Genomic DNA, 20014 nt, shown 5'->3' with positions numbered 1-20014 from the left:
AATCAGCGTGAAGTATGGGCCGGCACACAAACCAGCAGGGTTGAGCCCTATCGCGCTCTCTCTCTGTGTATGTGTGTATGTGTGTGTGTTATGTGTGCCATGGACTCAGCCCAGCTATATTGACAATAGGGTGAAACGCTGTAATCGCCCTAAATAAAACCTCAATTAAAGAAACAATCGGGAAGGAAGAGTAAGCCGGAAAGCACGGATAAACACACTGGATTTCTACCAAACATCAGGAAATGTGTTTATTTTAACCGTGTACCGTACTCTTCTTTTTTTTTTCTTTTTTTTTTTTTTAATGCATCCATTGATGGGACACGGAGGATTATTTCACTAGATGGTGTTGTGAGGATTGGCAGCTTTAAAGCCAACACTGCATATTTTTTTTCCTTTGCGTTTGTCTGTTTTTCAACAGGACGCAGATTTGGGAACATATTTGTTAAGTAAATAAAAAATAATAAAATAAAGTGTTTATACGGGATCACTCCTCCTAATCACCTCCTTCGTTCCCCCGAAACACAGAGGATCAAAAGGTAGAACAAACTTCTGTCTTAGTAAAATGTACTTTCTAACTTCATTTCTTTCTTTTAAAAAATTTCTACTAATTGTTTTGTTTGCATGTTTGTTTATTGACTGATTGATTGATTGATTCATGCTGCTTGTTTTCGTTTCCTTTTGCGGCACCTTTGCTAGCAAAGACGCGAGCTGGAATTCGGTTAGCATGCTAGTGAGTTAGCTCGGCTGCTAAGAAAATTACGTTTCTTACTTTCGTTTGTTTTTTTTTTCTAGTTAATAAAACGAACAGATACAGAATGAAGAGAAACGGCTTGTATTGTTTTATTTACGAGCGCTTGTGTGTGTGTGTGTGTGTGTGTGGTGGTTGTTTTTAAAGAAATGACCAGCTAATGTTTTGATCGCTAGCAACCGGCTAGCGAGTTAGCGGTTAGTGGAGCTCGCGAGGATGGATAAAACTAACGAAACGTCCGTGGAGGCGTCTAGGGACTCGTAGGATTATGACCCGACACGAATGATCTTACAAAATATAAGAATAAACGTATTTTTGGTGGTTCTGGTAACGCGTTGAGTGATTCGTGTTTGCTAAGAATGCTAATCGCCTGTGTAGGCCTCAGTAGCTCTAGCTCTGTTTCCTAGATAGATAGATAGATAGATGGCAAAACTCTCACTTTTATCCCGAATCCTAAATGAGGACGGAGTGCACTACGTAGGGTGTATATCGCCCGGTATGTATGCGCACTATGTAGTGCGCATATATAGGTAGTAGTGGAGGGTTTGGGATTGAGCCTTGGGAGAATTTGCCATGTTAAATTGTCAGTGAGGGAAGCTTGTGCGGTTATTCAGGCCTGTTATTTACTCACTTTAGTGTCTCTATGATATCTAGAAACTGTTGCAGAATGCAATTAAACCGCCTTTTATGTGAAATCAAAAGCTTTTTGAAGTGTTATGGACACCAATTCAATAATAAAAAAAATGTAATGCATAAAAAATAAATAGTTTTGGAGATTTGTTTGTGCGAGTAATGTTTTTTTTTTTTGTGCTTCACTCACAGGAAAACCAATTAAAAAGGTTTTTTGTGACTCATCCTGTACTAGTCTTGCGTTCGTCCAATAAAACGCTCTCTATAAGGTGTATATCCCGCCCCCAAGGGCGTGTCTTGCTCTACAGTAGCGGCTCGTTCGCAGTAATCGTGGTTTATGCTGTGGTCAGGCGGTGGCGCTGTGTCTCAGACGCCATTATTCTGACTCCCTGGTGCAAAAGGAAACACGTCAATAGGAATAATAATAATAATACAGAGTAAAATCATGAGGAAAAACTCCCGAAGTTTTATCCGGACTTGAAGTAAAGTGCTACGCTCCGGCCACGTACGCAAAAAAAAAAAAAAAACACATCATGAAAGATTAATATCGGCTTCGTAGTTGCGCCGAAGTTCCTACGCAGTTATGACTTAAATGAACACACGCTAGATATTTGGGGAAACGGTTTAGACTCGGGGTGGCAAATGGTTATTCTGCTGTGACCCACGTGGCCACGCCTCTTCTCTTTTCTCACCGATAATGATACAATCTTATTGGATCCGGGTTTTTATGCCGCACGTGCGATTATTTTTTTCTGGCGCCGGTTTTACTGTCGCGGATGGAAGTCTTGAAACAAATTCTGTAGAACGTTCCGGCAGTGTGAGGTGAAATCTCGAGCGAGCACGGGCGAACTCGTGGGGCAGCTACGAATACGGTAGCGGCGATCACGAGACATGTCCACGTCGCTTCGAAAGAGTGTTTACACGAGCCTTTGGTAACGTTCTTGAATCGCGGGTCTACCGTCGGAGGAGCTTCATTGTGTGACCTGACACTGTTCTAGAATCCTGGTAAGATTGTAAATCCGTCTCAAACGTCCGTCGTCGTGATGTCGAGGCTCGTCTGATGGACTGTTCCGTCTCTGGGTTTGCTCGAGCGAAATGTTCACACCCGGCTTGTTGTGCACAGCCCCTTACTCCTGACGTTTGCACCTTTTGAGCATGTATCGTTTTCCTTATATAAATGCGCAGAGGTTCTGTTTATGTCGCGCTTGTTCTCTACGCCGTTTTTGCACTCAGCGGTCCGTGCGTAAATCTGAAAGAACGCCAGCGATCAGGATTTCAAACGCCGTCCCTTGAGCGTTTTCGAAAATGTACAGTGTCTTCGGGCCTCGTCCTCGGGGAGAATCTCTCATTTTAATAGCATGTTTTTGGGAGGTCGGAGGAACCCGGAAGAAACCCACAGTGACACGAGGAGAACGTGACGCGGAGCGTCCGCACAGACAGTAGTGTTTAGAGTCGTGTTTATACACGTTCGAGTTTTCTGGGTAAAATTCAGAAGTCCTGAGTCACGCTTTGAAGTCGATGTGATTTTCGATAAGATGACGTCATATGGATGTCGCCGAAAAAGCGCGCTCTCCCAAATCACGCCTCGATGTCTGCAGCCCCGCCCTTTTGTTTGTTGGACAGCCAAGCTCCTCCTACTCTTAATCAAACGCTAAACGCTTTCCGAAGTTCCTTTCAGATGGCTCTCGGAAGCAATTCTCAAACTTTTTTTTTTTTTTTTTTTTTTTTTTTTTAAAGCAACAGTTTGTTTTATTTGATTACTGTATGTGACAAAGACTGACACTTGACTGACACGTCAATCGACCAATCACAGACCTCTCGCTCAGCTCAACAGCTGCAGCCGTTAAAAACAGGATGCTGGGGATTATTTATTTTATTTATTTATTTATTTATTTTTCACACCCTGTGCCCGTCTTGCTCCGTAAAGCTCGTAGTGCTGAAGCCGTGCTCGAGCAGGAGCCCCATTCTTCTCAAGTTCGTTACAAAGATCCGGACGTTAAGATCGATCCCGGACGCTAACTAATCGCCGCGCCGAGGAACGCTCGTGTACGCCCGCTCAAGGCCGCCGAGCGTCCTCCGCTTTTGTGATAAAGTTTGTTATTCAAAGTCCGGGCTATATATAGACACAATGCACAATAACCACAGGCAGCGTCACATGCAAATTCACCCCGAGGCACCGCTGACACTGGGGTGAACCCAGATAAGCGTCTATAGAAGTGTTTCATGTTTCCGACTGTTCCGTATTGAGTCTTAAAGAGGCGGATGTTAACCGAGCGAGGACTCGCGTGGATCGTCAGAACCGTTCCTACTTTATCCAGAAGGACTGGGCGATACAACGAAATATTAATACCCATATCTTGATCAATTTTGTCACGTTTATCACATGTTGTGTCGTACTTTTATTTATTTATTTATTTATTACAAAAAAGTTACAAACCGACAACCTTTTTATTTTTTTTTTAAATTTATTTCAGCCACTTGATTCGCAGACATATATTTGGTGATGCATATCGATGATATTTTGGTCATATCGCCCACCTCTGGTTCCACTGGATCCACTGGATCTTCAGCGTGAATCCCAGCGTGTTCCATCAGGAGTAGGGGAAAAAAAACTGGCATTGAGTCGGTATCGGCTAACTAGTTAACTCACTAACTAACTAACTAGTTGTCCCGTAACTTAGCTAGCGAGCTAACACGAGCTAGGAGAAAGCGTGACGGGGAAATGATCCGTGTCACTGTTGCTTGGTGAAGACGTATAAAATCTAGTACAGTTTCAATCGAAATGATGTATAAAAAGTAGTACGTGAAGCGTGCTCGATTAACACGGTTCCAACTGAAATGAACTTTCTTAGTGACTCCAGTACACTGACGCAGTCGGTCCTCAAAATGGTCGCCGCTATATGTTGTAAATATGTATATTTTTTTTTGGTCAGCGTGTGTGGAAACGGAAACGCTCCAGTTATGCCTTTGTGACTCATACTTGTGTCATGACAATCCAGGAAACGTTCACCCTGATCGTAAAACGAATCTCCTGTTGATTCATGACTGTTTGGTAACAGCTCGGTGAGCGCTTCAGGGTGTGTGGTGTTTTTTTTTTTCTTCTTCCCCCAGAAACTCTGACGTACATCGCGCAGATGAACTCGCACTGTGTCGTATAGATTTATACACATGTTGGCCGGTTGATCATTTTGTATCCGCTGGATCGCGTATAGCGACGGCGCACTCCTCGATACGTCTCGGTTGCGTGGCGTACGGAAAGGATTTCCGGGACATGGCGACGGAACGGAGACGATCGCTCGGATTGAGATCTGGGGAGTTCAGAGGTCGAGTCAACACCTTGAACTCTCTGTCATGTCCCTCGAACCGTTCCTGAACAGTTTTTTTTGGCGTGACGGGGAGCATTATCCTGCTGAAAGAGGACGCTACTTGGTGTGTACTTGGTGGTACGTGTCAAAGTAACATCCACATGAATGCCAGGACCCGAGGTTTCCCAGAAGAACAGGTTTCGCAGAGCATCACACTTCCTCCGCCAGCTTGCCTTCTTCCCACAGTTCCCGTTCGCCCCTTTCAGAGTCGCTCACAAATCAACTTCGAGAACTGGCTGTTCACTGGCTGCCTAATAAATATATCCCACCCCTCGACAGCTGCCGTCGTAACGAGATAATCAACGTCGTTCACTTCACCTGTCCGTGATTTTAACGTCATAGCTGATCAGTGTATACGCTACGCAGCTATATAAGATGCAGCCCATGGCCACGATGACCTTTGCAACATATGGCTGCAATTGATAAATGATCGCTTGAAGGAACTGATTAAAGCTCGTTTTTTTTTTCTCTAGAAGTCACGAGGACGAATGGCCTCAAAGCATCCAGGATTAATTCTCCACGGCGCGCTCTCAGTGGCGTTACATAACCCGCGCCAGGGGATTAGGAGAGAAAAGAGTGTGTACGCAGGAATGAATCAGAGCTGAACAGGAAGTCAACAGGAAGTCGGCAGGAAGTCTGGTCGTGCGAGAGACAGTCGTTCGGCTTCATTTCCGTGCGCGAGGCCGTACAGCGTACGAGTGTGTTTACGATTTGTGTCCAATTTCCACAGGAAGGTGTTCTGCTGCAGACGGCTTACACACTCAACACAGCATTTAAATACTTAAATAAATAATCGAACGCACGCCTTTTTTTTTTTTTTTTTCTCTCGTCCTCCTGTAGCAAATCACGTGTTTAAGATGCTCGTTATATTAGTCTGAAATAAGCGACGCGCTTTTGCGTAAAAGGACGAAAGCGTTGGCGGTTTGTTTTTGGTTAACCTCTTGAACCGGCGGTGAACGTCGACGGGGCGTCCCAAACGCGGCGCTTAAAGGACGTTCGTTAATCCGTTCCGTCGTCGGTTTGGATGTATGCTTCGGGTCGTTGTCGTGCTGAAGGTTTCGCGCTAAAAGTCGTCGACTGGTATTCGTAGCCCTTCACGATTCCCTCCACCTTGATAGAAGCCCCAGTTCTGGCTGAAGAAGAGCGGCTGTGACGCACGACGCCGCCACCACCGTGCTTCACCGTGGGCGCGCTGTTCTTTTAGTGATGTGCTTTTGAGCTTATGGCGTTATCCCTTTTGGATTTGGTCTCCTCAGAGTGTAACACGTTTTGTCAGGTGGTTTGAGGTGATTTAGTTCAGCTTGGTAGGTTTTTGTCTTCCGGGAGGGACGTCGTGTTCGTGGCGACGTCACTGTGGCGCTGCACTTTCTCCACGTGGTACGGTAATGTTTTGGAAATCCTTTATTGTAGCCCTCTACTGATCAAATCCTGCAGAAGATCCTGCAGAAACAGCCGGTCTGTATTTCATCGATGACAGCTGTATGATGATTACTTTTTGAACATGACGTTGCGTGTGATTGGTTCGTTCTGAACACAGCCACACCCCCAGTCATAAAAGGGTGTGCACACTTGTATAACAAGGTTATTGCAACTTTTTTTAAACCCTTAAAGTGTTTCTGATTAGTTTTTGACTTAGTTTTTGTACATTGTAATTTCACGTTAAGGGTGGGAAATAGTTCTGACGTGATTTATCTCGTTACATCACGAGAACTTGCTGTTTTGCCGCGGGGGAGGGGCCTGCATGAGTTATTTATTTATTTATTTAAAGTCCATTGTAAACCTGGAGCAATTGTCGGTCGTGTTGGTCTTTTTTTGAACGCTCTGATATTAACCTACACGCTGGAAGCCCCGCCCCCTTCTCCTCGTCTCACTTTAGTATTCACCTCCTCTCGGTTTTCCCGCTTGACTTTGAAACTTATTTATTTATTTATTTATTTATTTAAACCTGTAGGTGTAAGGATTTCTGCATGCACTTGGTAAAGGTTTGTTTGCAGTAAACTTCACACATTATGAAGGGGTTTTACACGTGCGTGTTCAGCCCTACACATCTCTCAGCCAATGTTTTGTGTGTGTGTGTGTGTGTGTGTGTGTGTGTGTGTGCGCTTTTTTTCGGTTTAATTATGTGCATTGAGAGAAACTAACCAAGCAAATGTATCGGTTCTGCTCTGACTCGGACTCGGATAAATACACACACGCACACAAACACACACTGTTGCTCTTCAGGGTCAGCAGGTCTGACCTCCTCATACCAGAACCGCTTGGCTAGTCTGGTGAGGTGTTCGGTGACGTATGGTTTTGTCCGTGTCTTTCAGGGCTATGTCCTCAGCAGCCACCTCGCCACCGTCAGTGGACAAAGTGGACGGGTTCTCCCGAAAATCGGTCAGGAAGGCCAAGCAGAAGCGCTCGCAGAGTTCCTCGCAGTTCCGCGCTCAGGGCAAACCCATCGAGCTCACTCCCCTCCCTCTGCTCAAAGGTAACACACACACACACACACACGCCTCATCAGTTTATCTCTGTATCACTCTGATTAAATGGACGGTCCTTTGTGCTGGCTGTAAACCTTTAGAGACCATTAGTCTCATTGACTCATTTACATAATCCGCTCTTAATCACTTTTGATTATTTACATTGCGCGTAAATAAGCGCGGGAGGATCTGGCCTTTCGGACTTTGGAAGACGCGGTACTTCGTGCTGCTCAGCCCCGCTTCAAATACACTCGGTTCCTCTTGGTACCGATACGTGTTCACGTTACCGAAGAAATCGTGAACCTCCTCCGTCCCGTCCTGAAGCATGTTGGAGCTCCGGCTAACACTGGAGACTCCTTCCGTACGCCTCCTTACAGAAAACGCCACCGTGTGAACACGTGCGCCTGTTTTTAAACCGTTTACGTGGCGCTCGTGATGACGTGTCGTTCCCGACGAGCGCGTTAATATATAGACCCGTGATTTTGCAGCTGTAGACCAATCAGAATGCAGGATTCAGCAGCGGGATAAAAAGGATCTAATCTCCATGTTATGATGATGTCTGAGGATTCGTGGGCTTGATTTAATTAGTCATTTTCGTACTCCTGTTTAAAATTGTCCAGTCTTTAAAAAAAAAAAAAATAATAATAATAATTTGAATTAATTGCGGAACTTTATTTAGTCCTTTTTTGTTGTAGACTTTAAAGATTTAAAGTAATTGAGGTAGTTTAGTATCATGTTTTTTTGAACCTATATATGCTGATGAACGTCGTGTCGTATCATAACGTGACTGTTCGCTCTAGTCGTCAGTGGGATCGTCAGGGTCACCTGCGCCGTCCATGCGCCGTTTCCCAGACTCACCAAACTGGTTTTACTGCTTTCTTGTCGCACGTTTCATCTCCACAAATATGAAGCGGCCAGATGTGTTTTTCCAAAGGATTTTCTTTTCTCTTTTTTTTTAATTTAATCTGAAGTTTGTGTGACGACTGCGTGTGTGTGTGTGTGTGCGTGTTCTTTCCGCAATCTTGATGATTTCAGAATACGAGACGATCGCGTACAACGACGCTCGATGAACTTCGCATAACAAACGTCTTTCACCTCTCTGTCTCCCTCCCTAGCTGAGGATTGTGGGTAGGAAAGACAGCAGGAGCCCCGTTAAGCAGCTCACCACGTCGCTCTGACTTTATAACGAAAGGTCGGCGCTCTGCGTGCGAGCAGGAGAAAGTGGCGTCGTTACGCACCGCGCTTACAGGAGCGGTGTTACGTTATTAATTCGGATTCTGTATCGAAGCGTTTTATTATTTAAGTACTACACCGCTGGGGTCGTGTGGGTTCTCTACATGTGGCTGAGCTTTTAATGGAACAGCGAGGGGTGTGGGGGTGTGTGTGTGGATGCGTGGGTGTAATACAGATAGATTCCTGCGACTGTTCAGTAAGGGTCAAAATCAATCAAAATTGAAATTGTTGTACCAGTTGACGGTCACTAGGGGGCGCAGTGTATTAAAAATCGTCTATGTAGATAACCTAATTGTATCTAAATGGTCCTGAAATTTCTGTCTTTTTACTGTCAGGTTATTTTTTTTGTGTTTGGCTGGAAATGAAATAAATAATTTATGCGGTGTATAATTTATTCGTAGTTTATTTATGATTGCAGAGTGAAACGCATTCGCAAACTCGTAGAAGAAACAGCCAGGGAAGCTACGAGGCAAATTTTTATTTTTATTTTACATAAACGAAAGTTTGTTATAACCGGCACGTTTGCGTCATACCTCACACGCTCGACCGTTTGTACGTAATAATAATTCAGCATGGAAATCTCCCGTCTTCAGACTTTAGGTCACGCCCCTTACCTGAATCTAAGGCTGTGTTCTACTCCTTAGAAATACCGTGCGTTCAGGATGGTCGAGGCCAGATTTTTTGTTTTTTTCGGAAAACTACTCGGATCTGCGAAATCGCAGTTTGTCGATTTTGTAAATGAGACCTTTTAGCCGTACCCGTGTTCGGAATCTGTGGTCATTTTGAAAAATTGCAAGCGCCTCACAGTATTGCCGAGTTTGCTCGATTTGGCGTTGGTTTCTGTGATGGCGGCGTCTCGGAGGGACCGGTAAATCACAAGGGGAACGCGGAATTGCGTCGTCAGACCAACTCGGTCTCCGAGGACGACGAGAATTCGGAGTTTCAGACGAACGAGCTACGAACGTTTTTGTGAAGGAAGTGATGGAGCTGTGAATCTTTTTGCCTCTGTGATATATGTACCTCAGACTTTGAATTCTCGAATCTGATTGGTCGGAAAGGTGTTGCTGCTGCGAGACAAAATCGCAGTCTTATTATAACAATGCGCTCCTTTGTTATTATTGATGCATGACATGGTTGTGTAGTAAGATGCAGTTGTAGGTGTTCCTCTCTCTCTCTTTCTCTCTCGCTCGCTCTTGCGTGTGCGCTCTCTCTCTCTCTCTCTCTCTCTCTCTCTCTCTCTTTTGGGGCGTCTCTGACCTCAAGGGCAGAAAGTTTAACATGAGTAGTGCAGAAAATAGAACTGAAGACAGAAAGGAACGATGCACTGCATGTGTGTGTGTGTGTGTGTGTGTGTGTGTGTGTGTTGGTATTGGGGGGTGGTGTTATTTCATTTCAGCCAGGCCCTCCCCTCTCTCCACCCAGCCATAGTTTCCGTGGGGTCAGCTGTGCCTGGTAACCTGATCCTGACTGCTGCTGTCCTTTCAGTACATGCACACACACGTGCGCACACACACACACACACACACACACACACACATGCAGCAGCACTACACTGCGCTCAAAGTTTATACTTTTAAACACTTTGCTCCCAGTCTGGCCATCTTTATTCTTAGAGAGTCTGACGAGGAGAAAAGACGAAGGCCGGCGAGACGGGGAGGGTGAGTGTGTGTGTGCTGGGGTGTGTGGGGGCGGGGGGGTTAAATCAAACCAAACCAACACGGGCCTGCTGATCCTACTTTGTTTTCTTCCCGTCACTCGTTTAACCCGGTTGCCGTTTGGTTTTTCATTAGCGTCGATTAAAAGCCATCAAAATGTGCGCATTAGCATGAGTACGATTCCCTAAAGGACAACTCGTCGCTTTAAACGTAAACGTTCCGGTGTCTCCGTGTCGCACGCCCACACCTACAGAGGGTCGGGTGTGTTTTGTGGACCTGTCTGGCCACGAGCTTCAGAATCATGGGGACTGCAGCGAGGGGGGAAAAGTTGACCGCGTCACGTTTGTTTTTGTTTAGGAAGAGTGTTTTTACTTCAAAAAACATTTGTAGTGATCTGTTAATTGATTGATCGATTGAAATCTCAATCTTTTCTCGCTGACAGATTGACACGGAGGCGGGTTTGACCCCTTATTAGACGTGTTGTTAGTGTGTTCGAACAGCCCTTGTTTTGTGCCCTGTCTAGTGCGCACTACCTCAGGGAGGCTTTTAGGATCGAGCCAATCGGGTGAAGGAAAATACCAGAAAAATACAATATGCGTGTTGAGCATGCTCGACAGATGTGCGGTATTAGATGGGGTGTGTGTGTGTGTGTGAGAGTGAGAGAGAAAGTGTGTGTGTGTGTGTGTGTGTGTGACAGAGAAAGAGAGAGTAAGGGATCAGGTTGTAGCTGCAGGTGTTCTTGGTTCCTCTGATGAGAAGAATGTGAACTATGCTGGCATTTTCTCTTTGTGTGTGTGTGTGTGTGTGTGTGTGTGTGTGTTCGTGTGTGTGTGTTCACTTTAAACAGCCTCGCTGTACAGATTGGTGATTCACACAGGCATGATAATCAGCTGCATGATTTTGGATTTAAAATGAGTATAAAAACGTGTGTGTGTGTGTTTATCGTTCATGATTATACACGTATAGCACGTTTCCATTTCACACTCCACCTGTCGGAACATTTTGTTCTCCCTTTTGCTCTCGAAACATCCACGCACCGACACGGATACACACTCTTTTACACACACACACACTTTCCATCAGTAAACCAAAGCTGTTACTACTCCATTTACAGACTCTGGGGTTTTCCCTCTTGCTCGCTCTCGTTCTCTCTCTCTATGTGTGTGTGTGTGTGTGTGTGTGTGTGTGTGGGACACATGGCTGTTACTTTATACGTACGTCTCTTTGCTTCCTAGAGATCCGTTTCCCAAGAACTCGCAGCATACTATAAGAAGAAGCCCGAGTCTTTCTCGCCGCTGCGGTACGAGTCCGCTCAAAGCGTCAGAAAGCTACCCGGACTCGTCTCGTACCGCTGCGCTGATGAGTCGGAAGGTTTCGAGTCGTTTTCTAGAACGGCGGCTCTGACACATCGCAGGCTTACACGAACGCGGTCCCCTCTGAAAGTACCGGAACGGTCTGTTGTTTCCGTTATACCTGGAAGACATTTGGGTTTGAGATCAAAAGATGGACGACGGATCAGAATCCCGGTTTCGTTTCCTCACGTTTACGTCCAGACGTGTCGGACAAAGGTCTCGTTTGAACCCGCCCATTTTTTCTCAGGCGATCGTAAGTCACCCGGGCACGTGACCGACGGGAGCGTGTTTCCGCCCAGGTGTGCCCTATTAAATTGATTGTTTGGAGAATTAACAGCGCCGAACGTCCGCTCTGGGTTTCGCCGTGAAGACGGCATTTGTTGTTTAAAAAGGATAAACCGACATGAAGATCTGAGAGCTGTCTGTGGGAGAAAAGCGAGCCGTTCTGAAGCTGGGAAAAGAGGGGAAATCCATCAGGGCCGAAAACAATAGATTTGGACCTTGCCGTTCCGGTACTTTCGGATGGGACCGTATACGTTACGGTTTCCATAGTAACAGCTCATCGTCGTTCGAGGACTTGCACGGCGATCTGGCGAAGTTTTCTGTAAGGAGACGTTTATATAACGTTTATGAAAGGATTCTCCAGTGTCGGCGCTTTGCGACGGTATGTTTACCGCCATCTTCAGGACGGAGGAGTTAATACTTTGTGGTTTCTCGGTTACATGACGTTCAGAGAAAGAAAAAAAAAAAGAAAAAGCGTCTGGCGAAGGAACGACTCTTTATAGCCGCTATAACGAAAGCGATGGAAGGAACCGACTTGCTTCCCGGACATTCCACAACATTAAATGTAACTATAAACGGATAATAATAGTAATAGACGGAAATGAATCAGCTTTGGAATGTGACTCGGCTTCATCACATGATTCGTGATTCGTTGATTCATTCCCTGTAACGGTATGAGATGGTGTGTTTGATTCCTTATGTAAAGTGACACGTGACTCGTGACGTGTCCGAAACATTAACCATGGAGTAACGTTTTGTTTTGCGCGCGCGCGTGTGTGTGTGTGTGTGTGTGTGTGTGTGTGTGTGTGTGTGTGTGATCAGACGTCCCTGCTCAGGAGCAGCCGGATTTGTTCCTGAAGAAACTGCAGCAGTGCTGCACCTTGTTCGACTTCATGGACACGCTCTCTGACCTGAAGATGAAAGAGTACAAGCGCTCGACGCTCAACGAGCTGGTGGATTACGTGACGGTCAGCCGAGGCTACCTCACCGAGCAGGCCTACCCTGAGGTCGTCAAGATGGTGAGCCCCTACACTCGAATTAATGGCACCCCTGGGGTTTTTTAATTAAATAAATAAATCATTAAAAGAATGTTTTTAGGAGGACAAGATGTCTTTGTTGTTGACGAGATTAATACATGTGAGAAATTCAGTAAGTTTTTATACAAAACAGTAACCAAATTGAACAATACCGCACATCGGAAGTATTGGCACCGCTAGAAATGGATCGTGTGTGTGTGTCATTTTAAAACATTTCCTTTTTTCTCTCTCTCAGGTGTCCTATAACATTTTCCGCACTCTTCCACCCAGCGACAGTAATGAGTTCGACCCAGAGGAGGACGAACCCACTTTAGAGGCTTCGTGGCCACATTTACAGGTATGCTGTCGTCTGTGTGTGTGTGTTTATATCCGTACCGAGTAAATACTATATGGGAAGTTGTAGATGGAAATACATGTCCATGAATTAGGTCAAAGTGTTGAAATGGAAATGGAGGTGAGTCGTGCGGTACCCAGCGTTTGCTTTGGTCTCCTAAAACCCCACATTATCACACATGCGCCCCCTGGTGGCAGTAGTTTCTCTCACACGTTTCCACCGAACGACCTAATAATCCTCCACGTTGTCAGTGTTTTTCCATCGTTTCCATCGGACCTGTCCTAAGCAGCCATGCTGGATTTCTAACCCAGGTACCGACGTGAGACGAGACTAGCCGAGGTGTGTGGGCGGAGCTAAAAAAACAGCTCGACGGTAATCTCGGCCTGGAGTCACGTCTCTGTCGTTAAAGTTATCGTTTAGAAAAAAAGTCTTGTCGGATTTTTTCTTATTTTACCCACCGTCGTGTTTTCTCTTCGACCCGAGCTTACGTTTCGTCTCCGGCGTTCTTCGGTTCTGGCCGAATCCCAAATGGCTTCACGTCGTTTGCGCCCTACGTAGGGTACGGTATAACGGAGCCGGACACGTTTGCTATCCAACTTGATGTGTTTTTTAGCTTTTAAAAAGAAATCTTTTTTTTTTAAGGTTCGCATTAAAACGTCTGCATCCGACAAAAGTATCGGCGCCCTCGGCTGTGTTCGGAACGCTCACGCTTCCGTCAAAACAGACGTTTTTACCGCTTTCGATTCCACTCGTTAACGTCAAATCGGACGCCCGGTTTTATTTGATCTCACCTTCCGATGACATCCGGAGAAACCGCCGCCGTTTTCCCGTTGGCGCGCTTTAGCGGAGAAGCGCTACTAGATGATCTTTCCGGAACGTTCGGCTAACCTTCCCGCTTCGCCACTCAGACGGTAGGAGTTAGTACGCCTCTGAACCCTAAACACGCGATGTTCTTTTCTTCCGTTTTTGTGTCTCTCAGCTGGTGTACGAGTTCTTCATCCGCTTTCTGGAGAGTCAGGAGTTCCAGCCCAGCATTGCCAAAAAGTATATAGACCAGAAATTCGTCTTACAGGTGAGTCCCGAGCAGCAGAACCTCCGGAACGTCATCAGTGCTGCGGCGTGTCGCTTACTCGTGTTTCTTCTTCCTTCCTGTCTCTGCGAAGCTTCTGGAACTGTTCGACAGCGAGGACCCGCGGGAGAGAGACTACCTGAAAACAGTCTTACACAGAATCTACGGCAAATTCCTGGGGCTGAGGGCTTTTATACGAAAACAGATCAATAATATTTTTCTACGGTAAGTGACGCGTCGACGCTCCTCGCCGTCATCAGATCGCTGATCGACTGTAATCCGTGTTCGTTATGACCGCGACACGTAGAATTATCCGTATTATTTAGGTCGAAGTTTCAGTAAAAGTGTGTGTTTTTCTTCTTCCTGTAGTTTTGTTTATGAAACCGAGCACTTCAATGGAGTAGCCGAGTTGTTGGAAATTTTGGGAAGGTATGTTTCCAGCATCCTTTTCCAAAACATGTTGTGTCTCAGCATGACTCACTGTATTAGTGTGTAACGTGTGTGTGTGTGTGTGTGTGTGTGTGTGCGTGTGTGCGTGTGTGTTTCTCTCTGCAGCATCATCAACGGCTTCGCTTTACCTCTGAAAGCTGAACACAAGCAGTTCCTGGTGAAAGTGTTGATTCCTCTGCACACAGTCAGGAGTCTCTCGCTCTTCCATGCGCAGGTGTGTGTGGGTGTGTGTGTGTGGGTGTGTTTCAGTAACCAGACCCCATGTACACGAAGCCCCGCCTCCCAGAACGTACAGCGGCCGGAGTTCGTCTTATTGTACATCATCTTCCTGAAACACTGTCGCTGTCTCTGGCTTTTTCCTCCAGTCTCTCTTTCACTCGTTCTGCCTTTCTCTGTATGATTCGGTCTCTCTTTCACTCGTTCTGCCTTTCTCTGTATGATTCGGTCTCTCTTTCACTCGTTCTGCCTTTCTCTGTATGATTCGGTCTCTCTTTTTCACTCGTTCTGCCTTTCTCTGTATGATTCGGTCTCTCTTTCACTCGTTCTGCCTTTCTCTGTATGATTCTGTCTCTCTTTCACTCGTTCTGCCTTTCTCTGTATGATTCGGTCTCTCTTTTTCACTCGTTCTGCCTTTCTCTGTATGATTCGGTCTCTCTTTTTCACTCGTTCTGCCTTTCTCTGTATGATTCGGTCTCTCTTTCACTCGTTCTGCCTTTCTCTGTATGATTCGGTCTCTCTTTCACTCGTTCTGCCTTTCTCTGTACGATTCGGTCTCTCTTTCACTCGTTCTGCCTTTCTCTGTACGATTCGGTCTCTCTTTCACTCGTTCTGCCTTTCTCTGTACGATTCGGTCTCTCTTTCACTCGTTCTGCCTTTCTCTGTATGATTCGGTCTCTCTTTCACTCGTTCTGCCTTTCTCTGTATGATTCGGTCTCTCTTTCACTCGTTCTGCCTTTCTCTGTATGATTCGGTCTCTCTTTTTCACTCGTTCTGCCTTTCTCTGTATGATTCGGTCTCTCTTTTTCACTCGTTCTGCCTTTCTCTGTATGATTCGGTCTCTCTTTCACTCGTTCTGCCTTTCTCTGTATGATTCGGTCTCTCTTTCACTCGTTCTGCCTTTCTCTGTACGATTCGGTCTCTCTTTCACTCGTTCTGCCTTTCTCTGTACGATTCGGTCTCTCTTTCACTCGTTCTGCCTTTCTCTGTACGATTCGGTCTCTCTTTCACTCGTTCTGCCTTTCTCTGTACGATTCGGTCTCTCTTTCACTCGTTCTGCCTTTCTCTGTACGATTCGGTCTCTCTTTCACTCGTTCTGCCTTTCTCTGTACGATTCGGTCTCTCTTTCACTCGTTCTGCCTTTCTCTGTACGATTCGGTCTCTCTTTCACTCGTTCTGCCTTTCTCTGTACGATTCGGTCTCTCTTTCACTCGTTCTGCCTTTCTCTGTATGATTCGGTCTCTCTTTCACTCGTTCTGCCTTTCTCTGTATGATTCGGTCTCTCTTTTTCACTCGTTCTGCCTTTCTCTGTATGATTCGGTCTCTCTTTTTCACTCGTTCTGCCTTTCTCTGTATGATTCGGTCTCTCTTTCACTCGTTCTGCCTTTCTCTGTATGATTCGGTCTCTCTTTCACTCGTTCTGCCTTTCTCTGTATGATTCGGTCTCTCTTTCACTCGTTCTGCCTTTCTCTGTATGATTCGGTCTCTCTTTCACTCGTTCTGCCTTTCTCTGTATGATTCGTTCTGCCTTTCTCTGTACGATTCGGTCTCTCTTTCACTCGTTCTGCCTTTCTCTGTACGATTCGGTCTCTCTTTCACTCGTTCTGCCTTTCTCTGTATGATTCAGTCTCTCTTTCACTCGTTCTGCCTTTCTCTGTATGATTCGTTCTGCCTTTCTCTGTATGATTCGGTCTCTCTTTCACTGTCGCTGTCTCTTGCTTTCTCTCTCTCTTGGGCGCTCTCTCTCATTCTATCTCTCATTCATTCATCGTCTCTTCTCTTTCACGCTCTCATTCAGCCTTTCTCTCACATTTAGTCTCTCTTTCTTTCATTCAGCCTTTCTCACTGTCGTTCAGTCGCATTCTCTTTCTCCCTACTCTCGTTCTCATTTGGTCACCTTCTACTCTCTCATTCGTTCTCTCTATCTCACTTGTTCTGCCTTTCTGTAATTCAGTCTCTCTCTCTCTCTCTCTGTTGCTGCTCTTCTTTTTCATTTGGTCTCTCTCTGTCTGTGTATCTCTCTCTCTCTCTCTCTCTCTCTCTCTCTCTCTCTCTCTCTGACGTTCAGCTGCTTTGTCTCTCGTTCAGTCTGTCCCTCTTTCTATCCCTCATTCAGTTGCTTTCTCTTCTTTCCCTTTCTCTCTCTCTCTGTGTCTCTTGCTTTCTTTCTCTCTCTCTCCTTCAGTCTTTCTCCCCACTCTCTCATTCTCATTTGGTCACCTTCTCCTCTCATTCGGTCTCTGTCTCACTCAGTCTGCCTTTCTATAATTCTCTCTCTCTGTCTCTCTCAGTTGCTGCTCTTCTTTTTCATTTATCTCTCTCTCTCTCTCTCTCTCTCTCTTTATTTCTCCCCCACATCATTATTCTGCCATGTTTGCACTTCGGAGCAGTAAAGATGGTGGAATGTCTGGGTTTTTTTTTTTTGTTTTGTTTTTGTTTTTTTTAAATCCAGGAAAACTTTGTCCAGGAGTGTGTGTGTGTGTGGTCTGTCTGATGGTCAGTGTGTGTTTCTGCTCTGTGTTGCAGTTGGCGTATTGTATTGTACAGTTCCTAGAGAAAGACCCCACATTAACAGAACCGGTGAGTCCCTCGTTTCTGGCGTCCGGGTTCGTTTCCCACTCGTAACGGAAGTGTTCACCTCGCACTCACTGTCTTGGGTTTCTCTCTTCCTCTGCGCAGGTCATTAGAGGACTTCTCAAGTTCTGGCCAAAGACGTGCAGTCAAAAAGAGGTGCGTTTTTTTATCAATTAACGAGGGAGGAGAATAAAGAGAATACACACACACACACACACACACACACACACACACACACACACACACAAACAGCTGCGAGCTCCGTGTCCGGGGTTGTAACGCGTCGTCTCCGTGCTTGCAGGTGATGTTCCTCGGCGAGCTGGAGGAGATCCTGGACGTGATCGAACCCACGCAGTTCGTGAAGATCCAGGAGCCGCTGTTCAAGCAGATCTCCAAATGCGTCTCCAGCCCTCACTTCCAGGTCAGTAGACGCGGAGACGTTTAAGGGCCTGGGAAAAAAAAAAGCCACTTTTCTTAAATGATTGAATGAAAATTGTGTGTGTGTGTGTGTGTGTGTGTGTGTGTGTAGGTGGCTGAGCGAGCGCTGTACTACTGGAATAACGAGTACATCATGAGTCTTATCGAGGAGAACTCCAACGTCATCCTGCCCATCATGTTCACCAGCTTGTACAGGATCTCCAAAGAACACTGGAACCCGTGAGTGCATAAACACGCACACACACACACACACACACACACACACACACACGTGCGTGTGATGATAATCTTCTACACTGTGATAAGTTGCTGTGGGTTTTTTCTCCTCTCTCCGGTGTGTTCAGGGCGATCGTAGCTTTAGTGTACAACGTCCTGAAAGCCTTCATGGAAATGAACAGCACTTTGTTTGATGAACTCACTGCCACCTACAAGTCCGATCGCCAGAGGTAACACACACACACACACACACTAACACAGTCTCTCTTGCTTTCTCTCTCTCTGTTTTTCTTATTCGGTCGCTTTCTCTCACATTCAGTGTGTCTATTTTATTCTTTCTCTTTCGTTCAGTCACCCCCCCCCCTCTCTTTTTCTCTCTGTCGCTCCCTCTCTCTCTCTCTCTCTCTCTCTCTCTCTCTCTCTCTCTCTGTCATTCAGCTGCTTTCTCTCATTCAGTCTGTCCTTCTGTCATTCATTTGCTCTCCCATTCTCACTCATGTTTCTCTCTCTCTCTCTCTCTCTTCACACTGCCGTATCAGTAGCTCTAAACTCCTCTTGTTCTCATCCCTCATTCACAGGGAGAAAAAGAAGGAAAAAGAGCGAGAGGAATTGTGGAAGAAGCTGGAGGACTTGGAGCTGAAGAGAGGCCTGCGGAGCGACGCCATTATTCCCACTTAACGCTGCCCCGCCTCTCGCACCGCTCCTGGAACACACTCCCACATCACCGGCCACGCCCACACAGGCCTTTTTTTTTTTTTCTTTTCTTTTCTTTTTTTTTTTTCCTTTTTTTTCCCCCTCTTCCCATTTATGTTTATTCCCTTTTTTTTTCCTCCTTTCTGTATTGTGCGACTTACTTTACTGTAGATTTCCGTCGTCTCTTTCATTATTTCAACAACACTGTAAATATATTTTTTTTTCCCTGCTATATTTTTTTTCCCAACGAGAATATTACACTGAAAATGAAAAAAGGACTTTAAAAAAAAAAGAAAAAGAAGAAAACCCCCCCCCCCGGAGAAAAAGAGCTCGCTCGTCCGAGTGGGAGCGAGAGATGGACTCGACCGGATAGTAGGATTTGAAATGAACTGCTACTGTGGAGAGAAAACGAAATCAGCTACGAAACCGAAACCCTCACCTCTATCGTTTGAGGAAAGATCCGTTCCTGCTAACGCTCGTCCAGACACACTGTCTCACTCCTTCACACTCTCTCTCTCTCTCTCTCTCTCTCTCTCTCTCTCTCTCTCTCTCTCTTTCTTTTCTCCATCCTTTCATCTTGTCGCTGATAAATTTCCTCAGAACCTATTAAGACCTAGCAGAATCCTCAAAGTGGGAAGGCTGAATGTTAACCAGCAACCACACACACACACACACACACACACTCTCTCATCTCATTAACAAACTTCTTTCCTATTCTCTCGGTGCTGCCAGGATTTTCCACTCATTCTCTCTTGGGTTGGTTTTTTTGGACTTCCTCTCTTGATTCTGCACCAGTCTGGCACTGGTACCAGTAAACTAACACACACACACACACACACACACACACACACACACACACACACACCATTGCTGCGAAGACACCAAGGACCCAGCGTCCCTGCGCCAAACCTGAGAAGCTCGTATCGTCCGTGTGTACGAGTGTGTGTGAGAGTTTCTTACAGTGTTAAATATTGTAACTGAATGCAGCTCATTGACCTGTTGTTGATTGATCTATTAGAACCTTTAGCGCATTTATAAATATATATATTTTTCTTTAGGGATGGTCACAGAGTGTTAAATATGTATTACTGAACACCACTCTCTGTTTAATTAATTATTATGATTTTTTTTTTTCTTTCCTTTCTTCATTTTTACTCTTTTATTTTCAAACTTCAGCCTTCTGAGTTTTTTTTCTAGCATATATAAGGAGAGAGAGTGAGAGAGTGTGAGAGAGAGAGAGAGAGAGAGAGAGAGAGA

At 45.6% G+C, this 20014-nt stretch overlaps 1 protein-coding gene across 1 annotated transcript; it reads left to right on the top strand.

The window, feature by feature from the left end:
• Positions 1–64: 64 nt before the first annotated feature.
• On the top strand, positions 65–20014 carry ppp2r5eb (protein phosphatase 2, regulatory subunit B', epsilon isoform b). The gene is made up of 14 exons (XM_053620302.1): positions 65–536; positions 7056–7216; positions 12553–12749; positions 13003–13104; positions 14081–14173; positions 14265–14395; positions 14540–14599; positions 14726–14834; positions 17363–17416; positions 17516–17566; positions 17712–17831; positions 17940–18067; positions 18193–18294; positions 18643–20014. Exons 2-14 carry the CDS (start codon positions 7060–7062, stop codon positions 18740–18742), a joined length of 1404 nt encoding a protein of 467 aa, XP_053476277.1. The 5' UTR covers positions 65–536; positions 7056–7059; the 3' UTR covers positions 18743–20014.

This window comes from Ictalurus furcatus, chromosome 3 (assembly GCF_023375685.1).
Source record: "Ictalurus furcatus strain D&B chromosome 3, Billie_1.0, whole genome shotgun sequence".
Classification (NCBI taxonomy): Eukaryota; Metazoa; Chordata; class Actinopteri; order Siluriformes; family Ictaluridae; genus Ictalurus; species Ictalurus furcatus.
Note: the sequence above shows the minus strand (reverse complement) of the source record. Positions and strands in the feature narration are given on the sequence as shown.

Coding starts and splice junctions, on each gene's coding strand:
- ppp2r5eb (XM_053620302.1), top strand. CDS start 7,060: ATGTCCTCAGCAGCCACCTCGCCACCGTCAGTGGACAAAGTGGACGGG. Junction 12,750..13,002: donor ACCCTGAGGTCGTCAAGATG/GTGAGCCCCTAC, acceptor TCTCTCTCTCAG/GTGTCCTATAACATTTTCCG. Junction 18,295..18,642: donor TACAAGTCCGATCGCCAGAG/GTAACACACACA, acceptor CCTCATTCACAG/GGAGAAAAAGAAGGAAAAAG.